General features: G+C 40.0%; 1 protein-coding gene across 4 annotated transcripts in view; it reads right to left on the bottom strand.

The window, feature by feature from the left end:
• FGD5 (FYVE, RhoGEF and PH domain containing 5) overlaps window positions 1-20,672 on the bottom strand; it is a 76,106-nt gene that overhangs the window by 19,333 nt on the left and 36,101 nt on the right. For 3 of the 4 annotated variants that reach the window (XR_015805936.1, XR_015805937.1, XM_014874292.2), the window contains exons 6-12: window positions 17,053-17,198; window positions 15,112-15,268; window positions 14,629-14,716; window positions 11,722-11,772; window positions 10,146-10,204; window positions 5,941-6,012; window positions 4,378-4,446 (exon numbers count right to left, since the gene is read on the bottom strand). Coding sequence is in view for 2 of the 4 variants with exons in the window: in XM_014874292.2 (XP_014729778.2) it covers window positions 4,378-4,446; window positions 5,941-6,012; window positions 10,146-10,204; window positions 11,722-11,772; window positions 14,629-14,716; window positions 15,112-15,268; window positions 17,053-17,198 (642 nt within the window). In the remaining 2 variants the exon portion in view is untranslated. The remainder of the gene's footprint in view (window positions 1-4,377; window positions 4,447-5,940; window positions 6,013-10,145; window positions 10,205-11,721; window positions 11,773-14,628; window positions 14,717-15,111; window positions 15,269-17,052; window positions 17,199-20,672) is intronic. The other variant, XM_088171203.1, reaches the window with a different exon arrangement.

The following is a 20,672-nucleotide window of genomic DNA, read 5'->3' as shown; positions in this document are numbered from 1 at the left end:
ACAGTGAAATTACAACAAATACTTCAAAGCTTGTGAAGCAAGACACATATATTCATGAGGAAAGAAAGGGTTTGCACTCACTGTTGTCTCCTTTGTCACATGCACAGTAAAGACCTTAGTGATGGCCATATGAATATTATGGACAGAACTAGCATCAGTACCACTGGTTTCATGCATCCTCCCGCTTCAACTGTCCACTGTTCCCTGAAGCTGTGAGGACTGGCTGCTGATAAAAGCTATCTTGCAGCCTCTCAGAAATCTGCAGTGGAGGAGATGGACTGCTAGAACCCTATGGGAAGTTCCCACAAGTCCTTGGGCTTCAGACACATTTCTTGTTTGACAGAATACTTTTGAATAATTGGGATTCCTAGATTGCTCAGAATTTGATATTGGAGCACATACCCTTATTCTGCATTGCTCCATGCACACACATTTCCTCAAAACAACAGTCAGCAACACAGAGAAGAAGCATGTCTCCTCTTTCATTCCTTTTTTTTTCTGTTACTGCTTTCCTTTTCCCCACCTTCTTCTTATAATTCTCTCTGTTGTGATATGTACCCAGTAACATTAGAGTCAGTTCTGGAGCTGTGTTTTCCAAGCTGTGACTCCAAAAATCTTCTATACTCCAACCAAGCTAGATAGAACATTAAATAGTCTCACATTTGATAGCAGCTTCCTGCAACCGATTTTCAAAACAAGTGGCCTTTGCAGAGAAATTCTTAGAAGGGTGAGATAAGAGACAGGCTCTGAGTTACAAAGTCTTGTGGCTGGGGGGCAGTCAGGGGACCTGCCAGTTTCAGCAGCCCATACTGTGCTGTACAGAGGCCACAACATCCTTGTAAACAGAGACTGGACTCAGGAAACAGACACACAGCAAAACTCACAAAACATCCTGCCAGGAAACACCAGATTCAACAATACCATCAGCCTGCACAAAACAGCCAGCTCAAGTAACATTATGATATGCACAACATACACCTGCAGAAACATTTGAAATATGTCTTTACACTGTCATGCCTATATGGGCTGTGCACCGACACACAGTGCTCCTTATGGGCAGATATATATTCAGAGCACACCACTAAAGCATACCTCGAAAGCACAGGCCAAGCAGGAGTCTGGCACACACCCAAGTTTTAGAGCATACTCTAACTACAACTTCAGTTTGATGGGCTCATCTCCTGGGATGTGTAGGGATTAAATTCTCAGGGTTATCCTTCAGTATGTACTCTTGCTTTGAAATTCTTTTCAGGTCCTGGTCTTGATTTAGCTTCAGTCAGAATAAGTTCGCTACTAAGAACTTCAGAGAAATGCTATTCATGTGAAAAATCTCTTTGGGATAGTGAAGGTAAATACACTTATTCCAACAAAGCTAAACCAAACGCAACCTATACATGCTAGCTTCTCTTGATCTTTTTGAGTCGCTGCTGACATGTGAAGCATTTAAAAAAAGTTCTGAAAGGTTTGGGTTTTTATTAATACACAAACCTGAGTTTTTCAGGTGGCTTCAAAGGATTATAATATGGTCCTTAGAAGATAAACGCTTTAAATAAACATCAATTTTAAGAGACAATGTTTAGGAAATTATTCTAGTCTTGGGTTTTGGCATAGGTTTTTCTTCCACAGTGTCCCCAAGCATCAGAATCAAGACAGCACTGACAGAGGGAAGGATATTTTCATGTAGGCATGGCCTGTTAGTGAAAGGAGTTGGCAGTGATGATTGGTAGGGCCTTAAGACCAATGCAATAACCATGCTGTATGCCAAGACAGAAATATGCTGACATAGCTATGCAGTAGTTGTCTTGCTGTATCCACAGGCTAAATAGTCCTTTAAGCAATGCAGGAGTGGTAGTGGCATATGCAGTGGTGGCACCACTGAGAATCCATAGCAATCGTAGTGACAAGAAGATAAAGCAGGAATTACCATATTCCACAGTAACTTTTTTGCAATTTCACCATACATGGAATTGCTTTGCAACCTGAGGAGCATTTATACGGAGGAGACTGGAGTAGAAAAAAAAATCACTGAACCCAAAGATAGACATTTGCCAATAAGTTTCAAGTAGTTTCAACGATCCAATCACCCTCTCCCTGCCCCTACTGGAGACACAATACAGGAAGCTTGAAGTGATTGCAACTTCAGTGTGCTAGACCAGGAAAGAAGCCAAGTTTATGTGTCCCTTGGTTCTTGAAAGTGACCATTATGACTAGCTCCACCCCTTTTTTTACATGACAGCACATTTAGTCACAATTTGCCTTGCAGACTGAAAGGAGGAAAAAACCATTTTTTTCCTCAATACTGAGACCATCTATTAAAAAGATATTGGCTACTGTAATGTCTCCAGCTGTCAAAAGACATTCCTCTCTTTGCAGTTAACATCTGACTTTGAGCATCTGAACTTTCCCCAGGAAATAGTTTCTAAACCAGAGAGTGCCAGAAAGTAATTTCTGTGCTTACTTTATTCCAATAATACTTTTGGTCTCTTGTGACTTGTGACCTTCAAGCTGATACAATATTTTGGATGATCTGAAATTCATGTAAGTTTATCTCACATTTAAATTACTTTCCTCTCAACGTTTATTATCAACCTGATTTCTGATCTTCCTTTTGAATTCTCTATATCAGTTACAATAGCTATGTTTGTAGCACCTCAGTGTTTGCCATAGTAATGAGTTATGGGGGCAGCAACAAACACACTGGAAGACTAAAGGGTAGCAATGTCTTGGAATTTTGTCCCAGCTTTAGCCATAATTCCAAAATAATTTTGAATACTAGCAAAGGCAAGTGTTTCAGAAGAAAGATCAGTAGGGATGTAACTATCATCTGTTATAAAGTGGTCATCAGTAGACTTCAGAGTTACTGCTGCTGAGGACATTTTTAAGATCAGCTCCTGGACTTTCTGGCATAGCCTTTTTCCCATAACTGCAACAAAGTCATAATTTTGACATGTATTGCACTTGTTACAGTCCATTGATGCTGACTCTAAAACAGAACTGCAGCTATCTCATATTTGAAGATTTCTGTGAAATCCATAATTTTCAGTTCATTCAGATGAAAATCTGAATTTTCACCTAAACCACTGAAACCATCAAAAAAGTGCAGCACCAGCACTTTGTCCCATCCCATCTTATTTTTGATTATGATGGCAATACGTGATTGAGGAGGGAAAGAAGCCTGTGCATACATTCATGCATAAATAGGAGTTATTAGTAAGAGGGGAAAATATGAAGGATTCATGCAAAAAATATGGCTTCTGTAATAAGCCATCTCTCCTCCTTACAATGATCTCCTGGTAAAAAGCTGTCAGCACTTAAAGGCAACAGCAAGCACATATTCAAGGCGTATAATTTATTTATTTTAAAATAAATTCTGCAAGCAATATTTTAATGTTAATAGCAGCAGTAATGCTCAGTTCTTTATGGCTTTTTTTCTGGGAGGGAGCTTTAAAGAATTTTTCAAACATTAATAGGTAAGCAGGTAACAAAGTCCTAAGATGCAGGTAAGTGTCATATTCCCCTTCATATTGAGAAGTGCATAAAAATACATGTGCTTACACAGTAAGCTATCAGAACAGTTGAGAACAGTGCTTAGAAGCCTGAAGTCTCAGGTATTTTCTAGCTGCTCAATGGAGTGTGTAATGCAAAACAGAAAGCATAAGCATTCATAGTATATCTCCAAAGCAGTGGGGTTTCATCTGCTTTGATTTGCAAATACTTGCAGTAGGGTTGTAGACCCTTGTAAAGAGTATTCCAGCCAAGTGATGAAAGGTCCATTTTTCCTAATTATCCTAGAAGGATGTTGCAAACTGTCACTGAAAACTGTTGTTCTAATCCACACTAAACTGGAGGTGTTTGTTTGGAGGAACTACACTGAGGCAATGCACAAAATTATCAGATAATTTACAAACATGTGGCCAGCAGGACCTAAAACCCAGCCTTTCCATTTCAAAAGATACAAATCCCTCCCAAGTGTGACCTAAGGAAGTTTTCAGCTACCTTAACAGTAGGGTATTCTCTCTTGCTTCTGATTAAATCTTCTAAGGTCTTAGGACTTTCAAGTGTGCAGTTTAATTCCTGAAGGCATACAGGAGTTCTCATCTTCCTGATCCCCTTGAAAACTTGAACTTCTTTGCAAAATTATGTCCTGGTGAAGGCTGTATGTAACTGTGGCACAACCCGAAGGTTGCACAGCACATATTCCTGTATGTGGGGCCAATGGGAGTGTGAAAGGACTACAGCCCTGTTAGCAACAGCACCTAACTCACCACGTCGCTGTTGATGGTTAAATGACCTGCAGCCTAAAGTGTGCCAGGCTTCCGGGTAGCATAAATGCACAGAAAATATGAGAGAGACAGTAAAAATATAGAAAAATCTTACCAAGAACAAATGGCGAGGATGCCTGTTTTTGCCAGAGAGTTTCATCAATGTTCCCTCTTTAACAAAGGTCTGAAGGAGAAAACAGCAGATTATAATCCTGAGATTTCATTCCAAATCTTACTGAGAAAAGAGAGTGTTTATTCTGGGGAAGGAGCTACTCCAATGCAATTCATCAGCACAGTAAGAGAGAGAGAAACTCAGCAATTATTTCTAACCTTACTGTTTACAATGTGGCTTAGTCTTTACCTGGGTTAGCTCTGCTGCCCTTCATGGCTTGCATTTGTGTCAGCATAAAATGGGTTGGAAACCCACTTGTCCTCAGCCCACTCTTTCTGCACTGTGGACTGTGCTCAGAGGTGACTGTCACAGATTGAAAGCTAACATGTTATGGGCTTTAGAAAAGAATTCTTGTCTTTAAAAGTCCTCTAAAATAGACAGACCAAAGAGAAAAACTGAAACTTTGGGTTTTAGTATGCTACACCAACTAAACTGTACCTGCATACATAATTTGTGTAATTTTGCAAGCACAATACTTTTCCAGTCCATCTTGTTACTATGTATGGAGGTAGGACTGTGTATGTAAGCAGCTAAACCAGCACAGTAGAACTGCATTGCAGTAATATTTGAACAAGTCTGCCATAACTGAACTACATCAGTGGATTAACAGTCATCTGCTCTTTTCAGACAGAGAACAGAATCTAGTGTACTTTTCCACTCTAGAACAGTTTATAATCAAAGAGACATATCCTGCAAATTCTGTATGCTGGGCTTTGCAGAATTTGTTAAACCATTACCTGGTAAGGGCAAATGAGAATACTGATGTTAGAGAGAAAAAGAAATGGTGACTTCAATATTTGGCTGAGGACTATTCTTATGCTAAGAAAATTATGCTTGAAAATTGCTTCATGAATTTTGTTAAAGATATTGGTGGTCTGAAGAGAAATCTAGAGTTGCAGAACTCAAGAAAGAAATCTTTTGAAGCATAGAAGCAGGTTGGAGCTGAGGAAATTGGACAGGTTTGAAAGTCAGAAGAAGAAATTTGCATTTGATATGGATAGCAAGACAGAGCTGTACGCTCTCTCTCACGTTTCTGTTGATGTGTTGTTTAAAAACAGTGTCTTGTATTAAATCACCACGGCAATAGTGAAAATATAAATTTGAAAACTAGTTAGTTGCCCTAATTTAAGACAGCTTTATAAAGTGCAGAGCCTTTTCAGGCTGAAAGCAATTCTTGCTAGAGCTGCAGCCTTTTGACTGGAGTATATAAGCAGGAAAGCAGTAGCTCCATCAAAATACACTACACTTGGGGTGTCTGAGGACAGCTGAAGTGAAAAGCCAAATGGCTGCTCTGTGTAAAAGCAGAGACAATGCATCTTTCCCAGCACGACCTTCTTTTTGTGCACTGCCAGAGTGATGTTTTTCACATAAGCCAGTGCTCCAACTTGTATCACAATAGCTCAGTAAACAACATCTGTAGACGTCTGAAATGTGGCCATTCACAGAGAGGTATTGCTGGCTAGAAACAATGCCCTTTACCAGCACAGGTCTGCCTGCAGCACTCACCCTTCCTGGCTGGAAGAGGCCGCTCTGCCCTCTCACGCTGTGCTCAATGTGTACTAGCTTCTGCAGGTTTTCCTGGGAGAGAAAAACAGCGTTTAGAAGGCTGCATGGAGACCGTTTTTATACAGTTAGGCAAGTTTTCCCTCACCCCTCCTCACCATTTTATTTCTTTAGATCTGATATTACAGAATTAGGTTTCAGAGAGAACTGAGACCAAGCATTTACACCCAGAAAGTCTTTTTCCTGCCTTATAGATTTTACAAAACCTCATCACTGCATTCACATCTGCTGTGACCTTCTACAGTTCTTTTACTTGTGATTCCCCAGTTCACCTTCCAAAGGAACTGCTAATTTCATATGGTATTTATACATTGGTTTCTTTGCTGGCTTTCTGGCCCTGTGAACTAGTAAAGTAGGGACAAGGCACAGTATCTGCTCCAAAGGCCTGTGTGCAAGTGCCACGACACAGATAATCCAAAGCATACTTTACCACTGTTGCTAGAATTATCTGAAGATTTACATTCTGTGATAATGGATTAATGCCTTTGCAATAGGGGATTTAGAAGATACACTAGTAAGCAGGCAATGAAGGTGCATTTCTGTTTGGATGCTTCACAAAACCCAGTAAGTTTATGATTCAACTTTGATACTATTAACTATCTACCTGGCCTTAAAGCACAGTCAGTCAGTGGGCACTGGCACCAGGCATGAACTTATCTATGAAGCTGGTAAATAAGATTAACCTAGATAAGTCTGTGCTCTCATAAAAAAATCAGATGGATACAAGAAGGGATTTCTTCACCTTTGCAATATTGCTAGTCCTTTCAAATCTCCTTCCATTTAGCACATGAGGCTGTTAAAACAGAGGCTTGTGCATAGGATTCAGCTGTGGTTTTATCTGATCAGAACAGCAGAATGGGCTACCCAGCAGCAGTGAGTCATCACTAGAGTATGCCTAAAAACTAGGAGTCTCCTAAGTTAGCCACTGTATCCTGTATCTTCAGTTATACACCCAGATAAAGTATAGACCAAGGACCATATTTGGTACAGCTTCATGATCTGACAGCCTTTGAGTAGAGTTTTCTGCTACAACAGGCAATGGTCTGTTTTCCTTTGCTCCATTGACTGGCATTAATATACCCCTGGGATTAGTGAGACTTGATTAGATCATGCACTGTATCTGCCTGATACAAATCAGTGGTGTCTACAGAATCAGCTAATTAAGGAAGTTACCACAGATACCAGAAGGAGCATACCCAAGTCAACATGATGGTATGTCAAGCTAATTTACCCTGGATTTCAGCTAACACAATTCATGTGCCTATTTAGGCTTGCTTTTTTGAGATAAGCCTGAAATACCTCCCTGTCTTACTGCCCTAGTGAAATATTGCACTTGTTTAGCAAGATACTAAGTTTAGTTCTTAATCAGTAACTGGATGTCAAATGCATGGAAATACCTACAAGGCTTGACCAGCACAGGGCTGCACTGTGCCCATGCAGTGCAATTGACAATTGACACATTTTCAAGAATTTGAGCTGTCAGGTATCTTTTTTGCAGTGCAAGAAGTAACAAATGGAATTTTTCGGTCACTTCAAAAATTCTACAGGCAAATAAAATGGCAACAGCATATAAAACAATAGCACAAGAAAACCAGGGATCATGGGACAGCTGGCTTTTGCAAAAGGTATTTGCAAAGGACTTTCCTGTCACTGAAGGGCATTTTAGACTGGCAAAACTTGTCCAGTTGACAGCTTCCACAATAAAAACCTGTTTTTCATCTGCAGAAAAAGCAGTGTTCTCCTGTGAGCACACTCGTGCCAGTGCTAGTACTACTCATCTGGGTTTCTACCAGAGTGAGAAGTTGCAGCAGCTCAGCTTTTCTCAGGACTGCTGGCAGAGGCGCCTGTTGAAATGCTGATGTTTGCAATATGGACACATGTTCTCCAGGAAACGGACAGAGAAGTATTGAACTCATTTCCTGAAGGAAGTCAAACAGCCATCACATGTGAAGGATAGTGGTTTATCTGGGAATGTGGACAGCTGATGGTGGGGCATGGTTTCCTGTCAGTTCCCCAAAATTCCCAGTTTATATAGCTTTCTTCTTTGGTCTTAAAACTATCATCATTCTTCTTTCAAAGATCCTTCACAATCCTACAATTAAGGAATAAAAGCAAAGTTCCACGCAGATAGTACTGCAGAAGTGGGTGTCAGAAATACTGCTGTGGCCGTTTCAGTGCTGAGCTGCAGTTTCCACAATTTTATCATGATGTCTATGCAGCAGGAACGCCCACACAAGGAATTCACCAGCTGTTAATAGCAACAGTGATTTGTAGCTCTTAGCATCTCAGGGTCTCTAACAGATTGTAGACATTCAGAGAGTGATACAAACCCCGCTTAGGTCATCTCCTGGGATTACAGACAGACATAATACTCCCTGGTGATGGTGTGCCTTGTACTTCTGTTTGTACATCTGTAAATTGAAAATAATATTTTCCTACGTGGTGAAAATGCTGTGGAGATAGTTATGGCCATAATTTGCTTGAAAATCCTGAGTTAATAGTTCCCAGGAAAAACTGCTAGGGTCTTATAATCATAAAACAACACAGAAAACCCCCCTAATAATGCGTCATTGATATTCTGTAGACAATGTAGATCCTAATTCAGGGCTCTGATGAGATTTTTGGAGTGTGTTTGATGAGCTGGTACATGAGAACAGAAATCTTCCTCCTTTCAGGTATATGCCAAGTCTAAATTATTTCTTAGAAATTCAAGCAGGTACATGACAATTTATTAATGCTCTAAAATAAGTGGCATTGTTCAGCTTCTTCTGTAATTAGGGGAATTATTTGCTTTTATGTTTTCTTTTTTTTTTTTACACTGAGAGAAAGAAAAGAAGTGATTTTTGTGTCTGGGATGTTAATTCAGGAGGCCAACCTCTGATTTAGCAGAAAATTGAACTTCATTTCTCATGAACCTGTGCCTTTACAGAATCCCCTGCATTCACACAGAAGAGAAAGAAGGAAATTTTGTTTCATCTCTTCCATAACACAGTTTTGAAAAGGAGTAGATGTGCTCTGATGATATGATTAAAAAAAAAGTGTAAAAATCTATTTGGAATTTGTGATGAAATTATTCCAAAACCGACATTATTAATAGCAATTATTATACAATCTGTGAGATCTGTAAGACTCAGATGATACAATGATGTTCTCCAAATTAAAGCATGGCTTAGTAGAGACAAAATTATTTCATGGGAATGCAACACAGCAAATTTGATTTTGGCCACTTATATATACTTCTAACTTCAGAAAAGTATTTATATAAATATCCAGTATATCTGACTGAAATCTAAAGAAGCAGAGGTGCCTGGAAAAGATGTGTGATCTTGATCTGTTAGGAACTGAGCTCTTAGAGTTTTCAACCTCTAACACAGATATCCCTAAAGTTCTGAGATTTTCCTGGAAGGTTTTCATGAGATCTCTGGTTTTTTGAGGAAATACTTATTTTGGTACAAAGACTGCTTAAATACTGGAAAAATATGAGTATAAATTCTTTGCTTGAGAAGAAGGAAAATCAGAATCAAACCAGTGGAAAACTTTGCTTCGAAAATCTGCAGTTTCAGAGTCTAGTTTATAGAGGGGTCAGATTGCACTCCTTTTTATGATAAAAGTGTAGGCTTGGTAGACACCCTCTCTACAACCTACATCTGCTCTTTCATCTTCATAACCGATTAGTGTGTTCTTCACCAACAATGTGCATTCATGTGCATTCATTTTTTCAGCCTTAAAAGCCTACTGGAAAACAAGCTCTTACTAAGAAGATGGATATTTCACTCCTTTCCTTCATCTGCATCCTCTTAATGTGATGATACTACATGTGATGTTTTATCTCTTTGTCTCTTGAATTTCGTGTTTTGATGCCTGAATGATTATTAACAACCCTCTCACTGCTCAGGAAATGAAATGATGAAGAGGTGAGTTGAACCCCAAGAGGGTGCTATTGGCTACGGTGTCTTACATCTTACAAAGCTGCACCAAAGGGCAGAGACCAACTCCACATCTGCAGTACTGTAAAACAGATTTGTATAAGCCCTTGAGTCTCACCTTGGAGGGGGCTTCAGAATTTAGCAGAGCTATGTATTCACTTGAACAGATGTGCAGAAAACACCGTTATTGATCAGGGGAACATGTGTCATGGTAGGACTCACCGCTTGGAGCATGCTGTCATTGGCTTGGTCCGTGATTTCAGAAATGATGAATAAGGCAGCTGAGGGATAAAGGAAAACAAACACCATAGATCACACAAAAGAGGAGAAAAATAACTCAAATCCTTCCTGTTTACAAGGGCATCCTTCAGCTTCTTTGTCACTTTCATAATGCAACCGCCTAGCAACTCTGAGTGGCACACAGTGCTGTCTCCCCTTCCTCTCCTCATCATTCTCTTGTGTGAAACTGCATCATGCTTGTGCTGACCCGCGGAGCTTATGGGGTCCCTTTTAAGCACCTAGGATGGCAATAAGTATTTTTTGTAATGTTTTGCAAACTTCTGTCGATGTCTTGTTATATAGAGAGATGAATATAACCCAGCTTTAGCTACCAAGTAGCATGGCAGTCTAAGCTGTACCTCTTACTGCTGATGGAGAGGGCATGTTATCCCTTTCTGATAGAAATGTGTATGAAGTGGTGACATGAATTAACTCCTGGATTTTCCACTGGCAAATAACCTGGGCTAGGACATGTTTGCTGGCATTGAGAGCAGAGGCATAACATGGCTCAGGCCCCTATTTCACATTGCTTCCCCTGTGGCACAGGGCTTTCTATCAGTTTCTGGCCATAACTTGGAAGCATGCTGGCTAGGAATGGCACTAGCATCTCCTAACCACACATGAGATAGGCAATTGTGGTCATAGGGCTTGAGTGTCTGCCCTGCTATTGTTTAAATTACTGGTATAGCTGTAGTTCTACTGTCAGTGACTAGGGTCCTAAACCTTTGATGAGTTTCTGCTCTTGGGCAGAATAAACTGACTTTCAGTCAACCACTGATTCTATTGCTATGAGTTGGTTTGGATTTACAATCAGTGTAAGAAGAATGAGTTGATTTCATTAATAAAGTGTAACTGCTGCTTTCAACAGCCTGGAAGCTACTCCCGCAGACACCACAACTAAACCTTGCTTTGATTTCAGTGGGAGTAAGAGACTTCTGCTTTATCTATCTCATGTGCTGGAAGGGATGATGTTAGCAGTGGATTTGTTCCTGATTTGCAGAACTGCTTTTTATGCAATGTCTTTCAACTTTATGTAGCATTAAGGAATCCAGAATACAGATATACAATTCAAAACTCCTGGGTTTCTCCCAAGTTCACAGAGCACAGTAGGCATACCATAAATAATGTTATAAAATCAGGCAGGGGAAGCCATCCCAATTGACTTTACAGTGATCAGGTCAAATATTCACAAAGCCAAAGGGGACTAGGATTTCCTTGATGACTGGGGTAAAACTACAGTGTCTGCACCATGCCTGTATAGATGTTCATAAGTTCCATCACGTCAAAACTATAGGAAGCCCATATGTTTCCAAAAACAAAAAAAGATAGGATTCTTGTCCTAAATAATTTGTCTAAATTAGTAATCAGTTCTTATAAATTTTACATCTAGCCTATTAACACAAAATCTTAAAAAAAATCATCTGAATCATCTTCCATATTCTACCAGTATAGAGATCTAGCACCTCTTTAGAAGCAATGTTAGCAAAACAGAAGTTTTCTTCTACCAATTTCATTTTACCTTGTGTGGCTTCATACTCTGTAGAATCAGGACAAAGATTATTCAAGTAATCTGTAGTAAATGATCAAACAAACACAGACATCCAACAATCAGAATACAGATCAACATAATTTGTAGTGTTGTTAGCTAAAACATTAAATCCTCGTTACAAAATCAGACACTGGTTTGGGTTGGAAGGGACATTAAGTGTCATCTTGTTCCAATCCCTCTGCCACGGGCAGGAACATATTCCAGCAGACCAGGCTGCCCAAAGCCCCATCCAACCTGGGCTTTGAACACTTCCAGGAATGGGGCATCCACAGTAATGTCCCACAACACTTTGTTCCCACATAATTAAGTGTATATATAGCCTCTTTCCAAAGCAAAACTCATCTTTGATGATGATGGTATTTTTGATGGTATTTTATTTTGAGAATCAATACAAGAGCATTGATACAGAGCTCACATAACTTGACAGGTATAAATAAATAAATGGTGTCAAAAATGTTTCTCAATCAAGAGAATTGCTGAATAGCACCACTTTATAAAAAATTGGTTTTTTAATTGATTCTCTTTTCCCATCTGAACGCATGCTTTGGCTATATTTACATTTAATGAATCATATGCTTTTTATGGGCACAGGAAGGAGACACTAGTTCTGTACAACCAGGGTTCAAATAACTACTACTGAACTCAGTCATATTCAGAAAATAGGTTCTGTAAGATAGATACAATAGTGCTTAGTGTGACAGCAATTATATTTGCATTATATACAAACCTTTAACCAGTCTTTCTTTGGACTAATTTTCTTGGACCACCTACTTATCCTGTGTCTGGGTCTTTATGCTTTTAAAGTCAAGTAAGTAAGTCAGTGCTACAGTTTTAAGACCTCAGTCTGGAAATACTTCATTCTTATCTTGCTGATTAGTCCAGACTCCAAATTCTGCATCCAAGAACTAGACCTGTGTGCTGAGAATGGTGCAATGCATGGATATCTGTTCCCTTGAATGTCTTATCCATACATATTTCTCTTTCTTGTGCTGTGCCTTTCCTTGGCTTTTACCTGCATTCTGGAAAGTATCTACTTGTACTCAGGCAGGCAGGAAGGGGTTGTGTGATGGCATCAGGCAATATTTAGTGTTCCTTCTCACCACTGCAAGCTCTGTCCTCAGATACGGACTGAGTGGACAAATCCTTTTGGTTGTGGTATAGTAAGTGGTAACCAATATCCTCATAAATACCCTTCCTTATCTAACAGAATCAGCCAGTTATCACACAAGTACGCCTGAAAATCAGGATTGCACTGTTCCAGACCCATTCTGTCCTAGCAGTCAAAGAGGGGCTTGGTTTCTTGAGGCGAAGAACTAAAGTAGTAAACCTATTTTCTGTAATATCTTAATCCAGCAGACTTTATCTCAGTATACACAAAAGCTTTCATTTTCCCAGTTAGTATCAGTACCTGGGACAAGGAGGAGCTCAAGTTGTTTCAAGCATAGATGAAATCCAATCACTGGAGCTTCACTGAAACCCTTCCAACTTTCTCACAAAATACCATGCTGCATGTTTGCAATTTATCTTGTGGACCACAGAAATGGGAAAACAGATGATAGAAGGGCTATTTCTGGCAGGGATATGCTAATTCCTTTCACATAAATGCAGTATTTGTGTGCATGCACCACAAACACTATGGATCATGAGAAACTGCTAAGTACTTCGAAGTGCAAGTCTGGGAAGTTGCCCCTAGTGTAGACACACCCAGAGGGGGAAGAAAGTCTGACAGAAAGTAAGTCCTAGTATTGGCATTCCCTGTTCATTTGTATTGCTTGTACTGAAAAAGCGAACCCAGCTGTGAATAATGAGTTGCATCCTTGATCAAAGTGTCCAGAGCAAGATGAAACTGCTGATAATCTGTGCTGTTAATAGTTTTCTTATGGTCACTTTGTTCTGCTGGTTTTATAGAAGCCCCTTCTAGTATGCTGTGCCCTTCATTGGCTGTATGGGCAGGGTTTATGGCTTCCTTTTTACTGTCCCATGCATAAGTAATCTTGCACCCACACATATACATACTCCCAAAATATTTCTCCATCTTTATGTCTATGGATCCTTGCTCTTTTGTGTTCTGACTAAATTACATGACAACACTGAGTTCCATTGTTACATTTCACCATTTCCTTCCCTAACCAGTTCTAAACTTCCAATTCTTCCTGGGGGCCACATCCTGCTTCAGAAAGTCTGCTCTCCTCACAGGCTCAGACTTGCTAGATTTGGGGTGGCTTGCAGAGAAGGAACATAATCCCCCTTAGAAGGATTCAGATAGTAGTCATACATATGGTCCTGAATGTAAAGGGAAAGTATAACTGTAAATGTAAAATCTTTAAGTGTACTGTTAATGAAAATTTATGTCTCTTCCTCCTATAATGCAGCAAAATTGGACTGGACTTCTGACTAATGTTTAGCTTTAGGTGTACTGGGCATAGGACTTATGGTGCAGTCCTCAACTGCTTTGATAAGAAGATGGTGCTTGCCACTGTCATACAAGATGCAGTGCAGAGTCTCCTTGCCGAGGTCATCTGTCTTCTACTGTCTCTGATAACTGCCCCTGACAGAGTAAAAAATCAAACCTGTTTGTTAGCAGTGAGGCTGAACTCTCCCTTTCCTGATTCACAGAAAGTCAAGAAGGAATGGCTAAAAGCACCTGACTATGCTTTTTTGCGACCTTTCAACATGGCTGTCCTGTAGAAGTGCCTGCCTCTTCCCAGGCTGCCTGACACTTCCTGAATCTTGAACTAAGCATATTGAAGTTCCTAGGAAATCCCATCCTGTTTTAGCCCTATTTTAGCTGTTCAGGCATCAATATGTAGCACAGGGGAGACACAGAACATCAGGGGAGTGTTTCTATTGGGTACTTTTGAGAGTGATTTTACTGACCTGTGAGCATCACACGATACTGGAAGACACGGTGTACCACTTTCAGAAGCTGATGTTTCACACTGTAAGGGCTGCTACCAGAGTTCTGCTGTCCTCAGTGGAAGAGAAGAAACAGAAAGATTAGGGGGGATTCGAGCTCAGCAGCAAATTGTCATCTTAGTTATAATCCTAGTTATTAACTCTAAAACATCCTCAAAGAGCTTGATAAGTTAATAAGTGACTGAGAAACCACTCCACTGTGTTTCAGCGAAATATACTCACAAATCTGTAGATTCACACCACATACAAGAGTGTGTGGGCAACAGAGAAACAAACAGATCATGCACAACTGAACTTCTCACTTAAGTTTTAGAACCAGGGCTGTAAAACAAGACTATTCTTCCATTCTACTCTATGTGTGAACACTGGTGGAGTACCAGAAAAAAAAATCCTTGAGTAATCCTCATGAATTAGTGCATGTAAAAAAAAAAGTGTGAGCCTTACCTCAAACTCTTGAATCATGGTAGCCAGTTGGGAATATTTAAGGCACATTTCATCTAGCAAAGCCAAATTCCTGTCAAACTGCATAATGTATGCTGTGTGGTGATTCAGGCTTGATTTTCTGGAGAGAAAAACATCAGCAACTTTCTGGTGTTCATCCCTAAGGCCACAGAAAGAAAAGAACCAGCAAATAAACAACTAAATAAATAAAAGTAAAGAACTAGAGCCATACTTCTTCTTATTGAATTAGATCCACAGTGGCTCTGTACACTGTGCACCTAAAGCCTAGGCTGAACGGCAGGAAAGAGGGAGGGCTTCAGGACAGGCTGACAACACCACAGGCTGCTGTAGCATGGGGGCTGGTCCTTTGGCTGTGCCTCTGCCATAGCAGCACTGTGAGGCTCCTTTCGGGACATGGCTCCTGCTTCAGTAAATAGACCTTCCAATTGCTGCAGTCGGAGGCTTTGAGCACTGTTTGTAGGGGAGAATATAACATTTATTGCAATATCAGATCTTCAGCTCTCCTTCACTGCCTGTTTCTTAGCACTGCCTCATTGTCATCTGTCTCAGTATTCAGATGCACAGTATTGAAATATTTATAAAGCATGTACAAGGAGAGAGCAGAATAAAATCTGGGTTCACAAAAGAGGAATCATACTTAATAGAGGAACGGGAGCTCCTGTGGATGTCGAGAACAACAGAGTGTCTGGGGAGTGCAGGCACAGGGAAGGGCTTACTGGGAGCTTCAGGTGTGGTAGTGACCTAGGAACCTGTGTGAGTGCAGGTCTATAACATATGTATATCTGTTGTGTTGGCAGCATTTGCAGTACAGTCCTCTTTTATCCCCAGTGCCACCGAGTAGTCCTGGACAGAATTCCTAGGGCATTTACAGTTGTGCTCCTTTTGTCTTACGGAACTGGCAGCATGGAGTAGGGTTGTGGCTTCTTGAGTTCCCAAGACTTTTTAGATCCCAGCTGGAAACACTTTGTCTGTTTGTGTTCTAAGTGTATAAATCACAAATCATCAGTGACACATTTGAAGTCTTTCTGCTAACAGTCCTTTGGTACAGAGCTCCCTTTAGCCTCTCCTTTCCTCGTTGTGCGCTTTGACTGGGAAGTGCAGGGCTGCAAGGAGACCTCTGCCCTATATTTAGGATTGTTACTGAAAAGTTCTCATTTAACTGACTTCCTTATTTGCTCTGTGGCTGTGCAGAAACAGGATCATCCATTCTCAGTGACCACAGCCTCCTGGAGTTTAGCAAGTTGGAGGTGTGGGCCTTCATGGTACATCATTCAATAGAACCTGGCAGCCTGGCTTAAGTCAGGCGTCTCCTCAGCTGGATGAATTTTGGAGCATTGTCTGTCCTAGTCATGGTCTTATTCTCTCATGGAAAGACCTTGCCCTGTAAGGATGTTTGATGGACTCCCATTAACAGGCTGCCAGTGTCCTTTTGGCTTGGAAACCTAGAGTAGCAGAGCCCTGCCTTGGTGCTGGGACCAAGGGGCTGTCCCTTAACTGAGAGCTACACAGCTGCTATGTAGATTCCTGTAAGCAGATGATCTTTAGGATCAGTTCTGATGTAAGTTGCTTCTGCTTCCCACAGCAGGAGTCTGTGATCTTCAGGCCGTGAGTGTGAAGCCACTTGGTGATGACTAAGAACTGGCAGAGGATAATGTATATGAAGTTGGCTGCTGTTCTCACACTGACTGATGGGGCCATTTCAGAGCCACAGGCTCTTCTCTGCACACGTATTTCAGTATTTGATTTCTTAGCCTGACAGCCTCTACATTTACTTCATTCTTGTCTGTTTGCAAAATCTGTCAAAGTAGGTCAGGTTCTACTCTTTTCATTTTCTGCTGGGATGGTCAAGGGAACAACAATGGGTTCACCCAACTGCTGTGGAGGGTATGTTAAGGCCATCAAACTATGCCATTCTGTACTTGCCATTTAAGGACTCTCTCTTCCAGTTCTTCCAGGATGTCTTGGTGCAATTCATAAATTTCAGGGAGTTCACTTAAACCCTGCTTGAGTTTAACTTCTTCTTGTTCATCATCATCTCCAAGCACTTTCAGGATACTTTCATAGAAATCCTGTGAACAACAGTATTGAAATGAGGCAAACAGACTTAAAATATCTTTCCTGAACTTACTATTACAATTTCTTGGGTCCTAAACTATGCTTTCTAGGAACTGAAATATATGCTATCAACAGCAATATTGTACAGTATGGCAAGGAGATCATAGAATATGTTTTCTTCCATCCATTAGTTCATACAGTTTCAGCTGAATTCCACAATGCTATCAGCTTAAAATGGAGCATTGCACCAGATCAAACCATAAGACCCTCATGCATACAATGATTTGGTATCTTTTTATTTACCTTGCCTTTCTCCCCTGCTTTTTGGGATGTGGTATGTCTCATTTTTACGGTGTTTCTTAACCAAAAACATAATTTTCAAAAATGAAGGATGAGATTCTCACCTCACTGGATCCAACAACTTGACATGAAAAATATGAACAACTACATGCCTTGTACTAGAATTTGCACTAGCTACACTTCTGAACTTAAATTTAAACGATGGAAAAAATAATTTTCCCTACAAAACCTGAGTCCTTTCTTTCTCATCTTAGAAATGGTTTTCATCATGAAGTGGTTTATAAATTATGTAGGCATAGGGGCAATTTCCTCTATATTAAAATATAGCCAGTTCTGGTACATATTTCAGAGTGCATTGCAAAACGCTTTCCCAGGTTTGAGTTCCCCAAAAATAAATTTCTGTTCCATGAACTTTCTGCCATGGCACTTCTCTGGCTTCTGTCTAGTTATTTTTAAGTAGATAGGGTTATTAAGGAGGAATTAATTAAGAGGAACTGACTTCCATAAAATTTGGTAATGTTCAGGTATGAGCAACTCACTGTGAATCCATACCTTACATGGGATTGCCTACTTTGGACTGATTAAATCAGGGTTGCTGTATTGACTTCAGCATGGGGGGATCTGGTTGGTATGACTGTGATCCTGCTGAAAGTTTCTGTTCTTACAGAACAGGAGAGACTCTAGTCAAAGAACTTCAAAATTCCTCTCTCACCGATAGGGATTGACTTCAGGCAAGATCAGGTTTTAGTCTCCTCAGATTCATTCCTGGCTTTTCTGTTGTTACTGTCAACTGCAATGTCCACACTGGCTCTCTGTGAACTGGGATGACTGGATTATCTAATGGACACTAGCCAAGAGTCACACATATGCAGTGTTGGGATTTTTAGCAACTATAACAGTTGAAACGTTTGTTTTCCAAAAAGCCACTGGGACTAGGTAAAGAAAAAAAGATCATGATAACAATTTTCTTTTTTATTAACTCTATCCTGGATAAAACAATATCATAAAGATTTCTGAAGAAGTATTACTATGTTTCCTAATTATCTGGATCTGATTTCCACAACATGTCCTGCCCCAGTACCATAAATAATCCCAATGTTGTGCTATTAAATTTCTAATTTTTTCTGATGTGAGTTAGCCTAAGTTCATGTTTCAGCCACCATATAATCCAGTTTTTCAACTAACTAAGCCAATCAGTCAGTCTTCTGGATGCTTTTACTAACTCAAAGGAATCTGCAACCTTTCAAAGTCCTCAGTCATCATAATTAATACAGACCAGGGAAAGGGAAAGAATCTAAAGGGTTCTCTCAGCTTATTGTGCCTCGACAAGTGAATAGGTTGTAGGTCACTACTGATGTATTCAAATAATCTCTTATGTTACAAAGATGTCATCTTTCCCAAATTAACATCAAACAGCTCTGTATCTGTCCACTTTCCACCACAACTGAGCAACAGGATTAATACTCCTTTCCCACAGCATATAAGTGGATTTAATTAGTTATTGTCTCTCCACTTGAGTATAATGAATTCTCAGACAAATAATTAAATTCCAGTTGCCTAGATAGCCAGCTTTCTAATGATTAACAAAAACCTTGCAGCGTAAATGTAATCACTCTAAACAATCATTAAAAAATAATTATGTTACTGTTGAAAATGCTGAGTGCCTGTGAAGCCATTAATCAAATGCAAAGTGCTTTTCCAGTCTCACTAACTGTAATCAATCATGGCACCGGAAGGTCTCCAAGTCTGTCACAAAAGCCCAGTGTCTAAGTACAGGAGGTACTAAACACTGAGTCCATATAATTCCCTGATGGATCAAAACTTTCTTAAAACAGCTTCATGAACTGAAGTAGTTCAGTTCAAGGCTCTGGTGTGGTAGCTACAAAGCTCAATCTCATCCAGGGGTGGATAAGCCTACAGATTTCACACAATTCTTATGCCTGTACCTGCATGTGCATGGGAAAGCATAACCCAAGCTGCCTGGGTGACATAGAAGGTTAGCAAGTCAGCTGTAAAAATACATTTCTGAAACACATACCTTTTCATTACATTTTGGGCCTCCATAGATAAGCCCTTTATAGCCGTCCAAAGGCCATATCCTTAGCATCCCTGATATAAACCCTACAAATAATAAAGTGAAACAAAGAGGATCAAACCCCACAGCCACAAAGCTTGTTGGTTTTTTTCCTTCTTTTGTTTGTGAGCATCACTAATATACGTATGTTATGTCTTTTTCCCTTCAGGAATGCCTCTGAAGAATTCTGTTCTCTGCTGTAAATGGGGACTGGAGTAACCTGGAGTTTGTTTCTCTACAGGATTCAACATCTTTATGAAATATGATATTCTAATAAAAGGGAAAGAGGTGTAGTTAATGGGACAAGAGCCAGTTCTAGGTTTAGCTTCCAGGATTTTGTGAACAGATGCAGAGAGTTTGTGTATCATTTCTTTCCAACCATGGGGGTGAATGTGCTCTGGAGTCCACCTGCAAATTTTAACTGTATATGTGTCAACAGCCATTCTGCTGGGTACATCCCACACACAGTTATACTTTCTGTGGTTCAGCCCTGCTGCTAGTTAGCCTTTATTAGCTAAATGAGTCAAATGAGAACATTTAACTTTGCAGGACCCTAGTGAAAGAAAGGAAAGCCAGTCTCTTGTCAGCTCAACTACTTGTCAGGCAGGTAGTTTATCCAGGAGAGAAAACTGCCTCTCTGTACATATAAACATACATATAAGTATATGCTATGTTGGGTGGTTCCTTTTCTTCAATTTCTACTTGAAAATAACTTGGAGAGCAGTAATTCATTCTGGATTCAGAATGTCAGTTTCTTTGTTCTGTATATAACAGAATAGGCCAAATGAGATCAGTTCATCCAGTGGGGACGAATGAATCCCTGTGAACAGAGGACTACTGCAACCAGTCTGGTAAAGGGAGTCAGAAAGTGATAGGACTGCAGTTATTTTCTTTACTTTAAAAAGCTGATGGTTCTGCCACCTGCAATGGGTTGAAAGCAACTATGAATATTAGAAAGTTGAGTATGCTAACGGAAAGTTGGGATTATGACTTACAGGGGTAGCTAAAGAGATAGCTCTATTTGAAAAAAAAAAACCTTTTAGAATTGTCCAACTGATCAATTGCTAGGTTTTCTTGGGTTTCTTATTTTTCATCTTCTAAAGCAGTAGCATAG

This window comes from Sturnus vulgaris, chromosome 11, assembly GCF_052056855.1.
Source record: "Sturnus vulgaris isolate bStuVul1 chromosome 11, bStuVul1.hap1, whole genome shotgun sequence".
Taxonomy (NCBI): Eukaryota; Metazoa; Chordata; class Aves; order Passeriformes; family Sturnidae; genus Sturnus; species Sturnus vulgaris.
The sequence above is the reverse complement of the archived record's forward strand: the minus strand, read 5'-3'. Positions and strand labels throughout refer to the sequence as shown.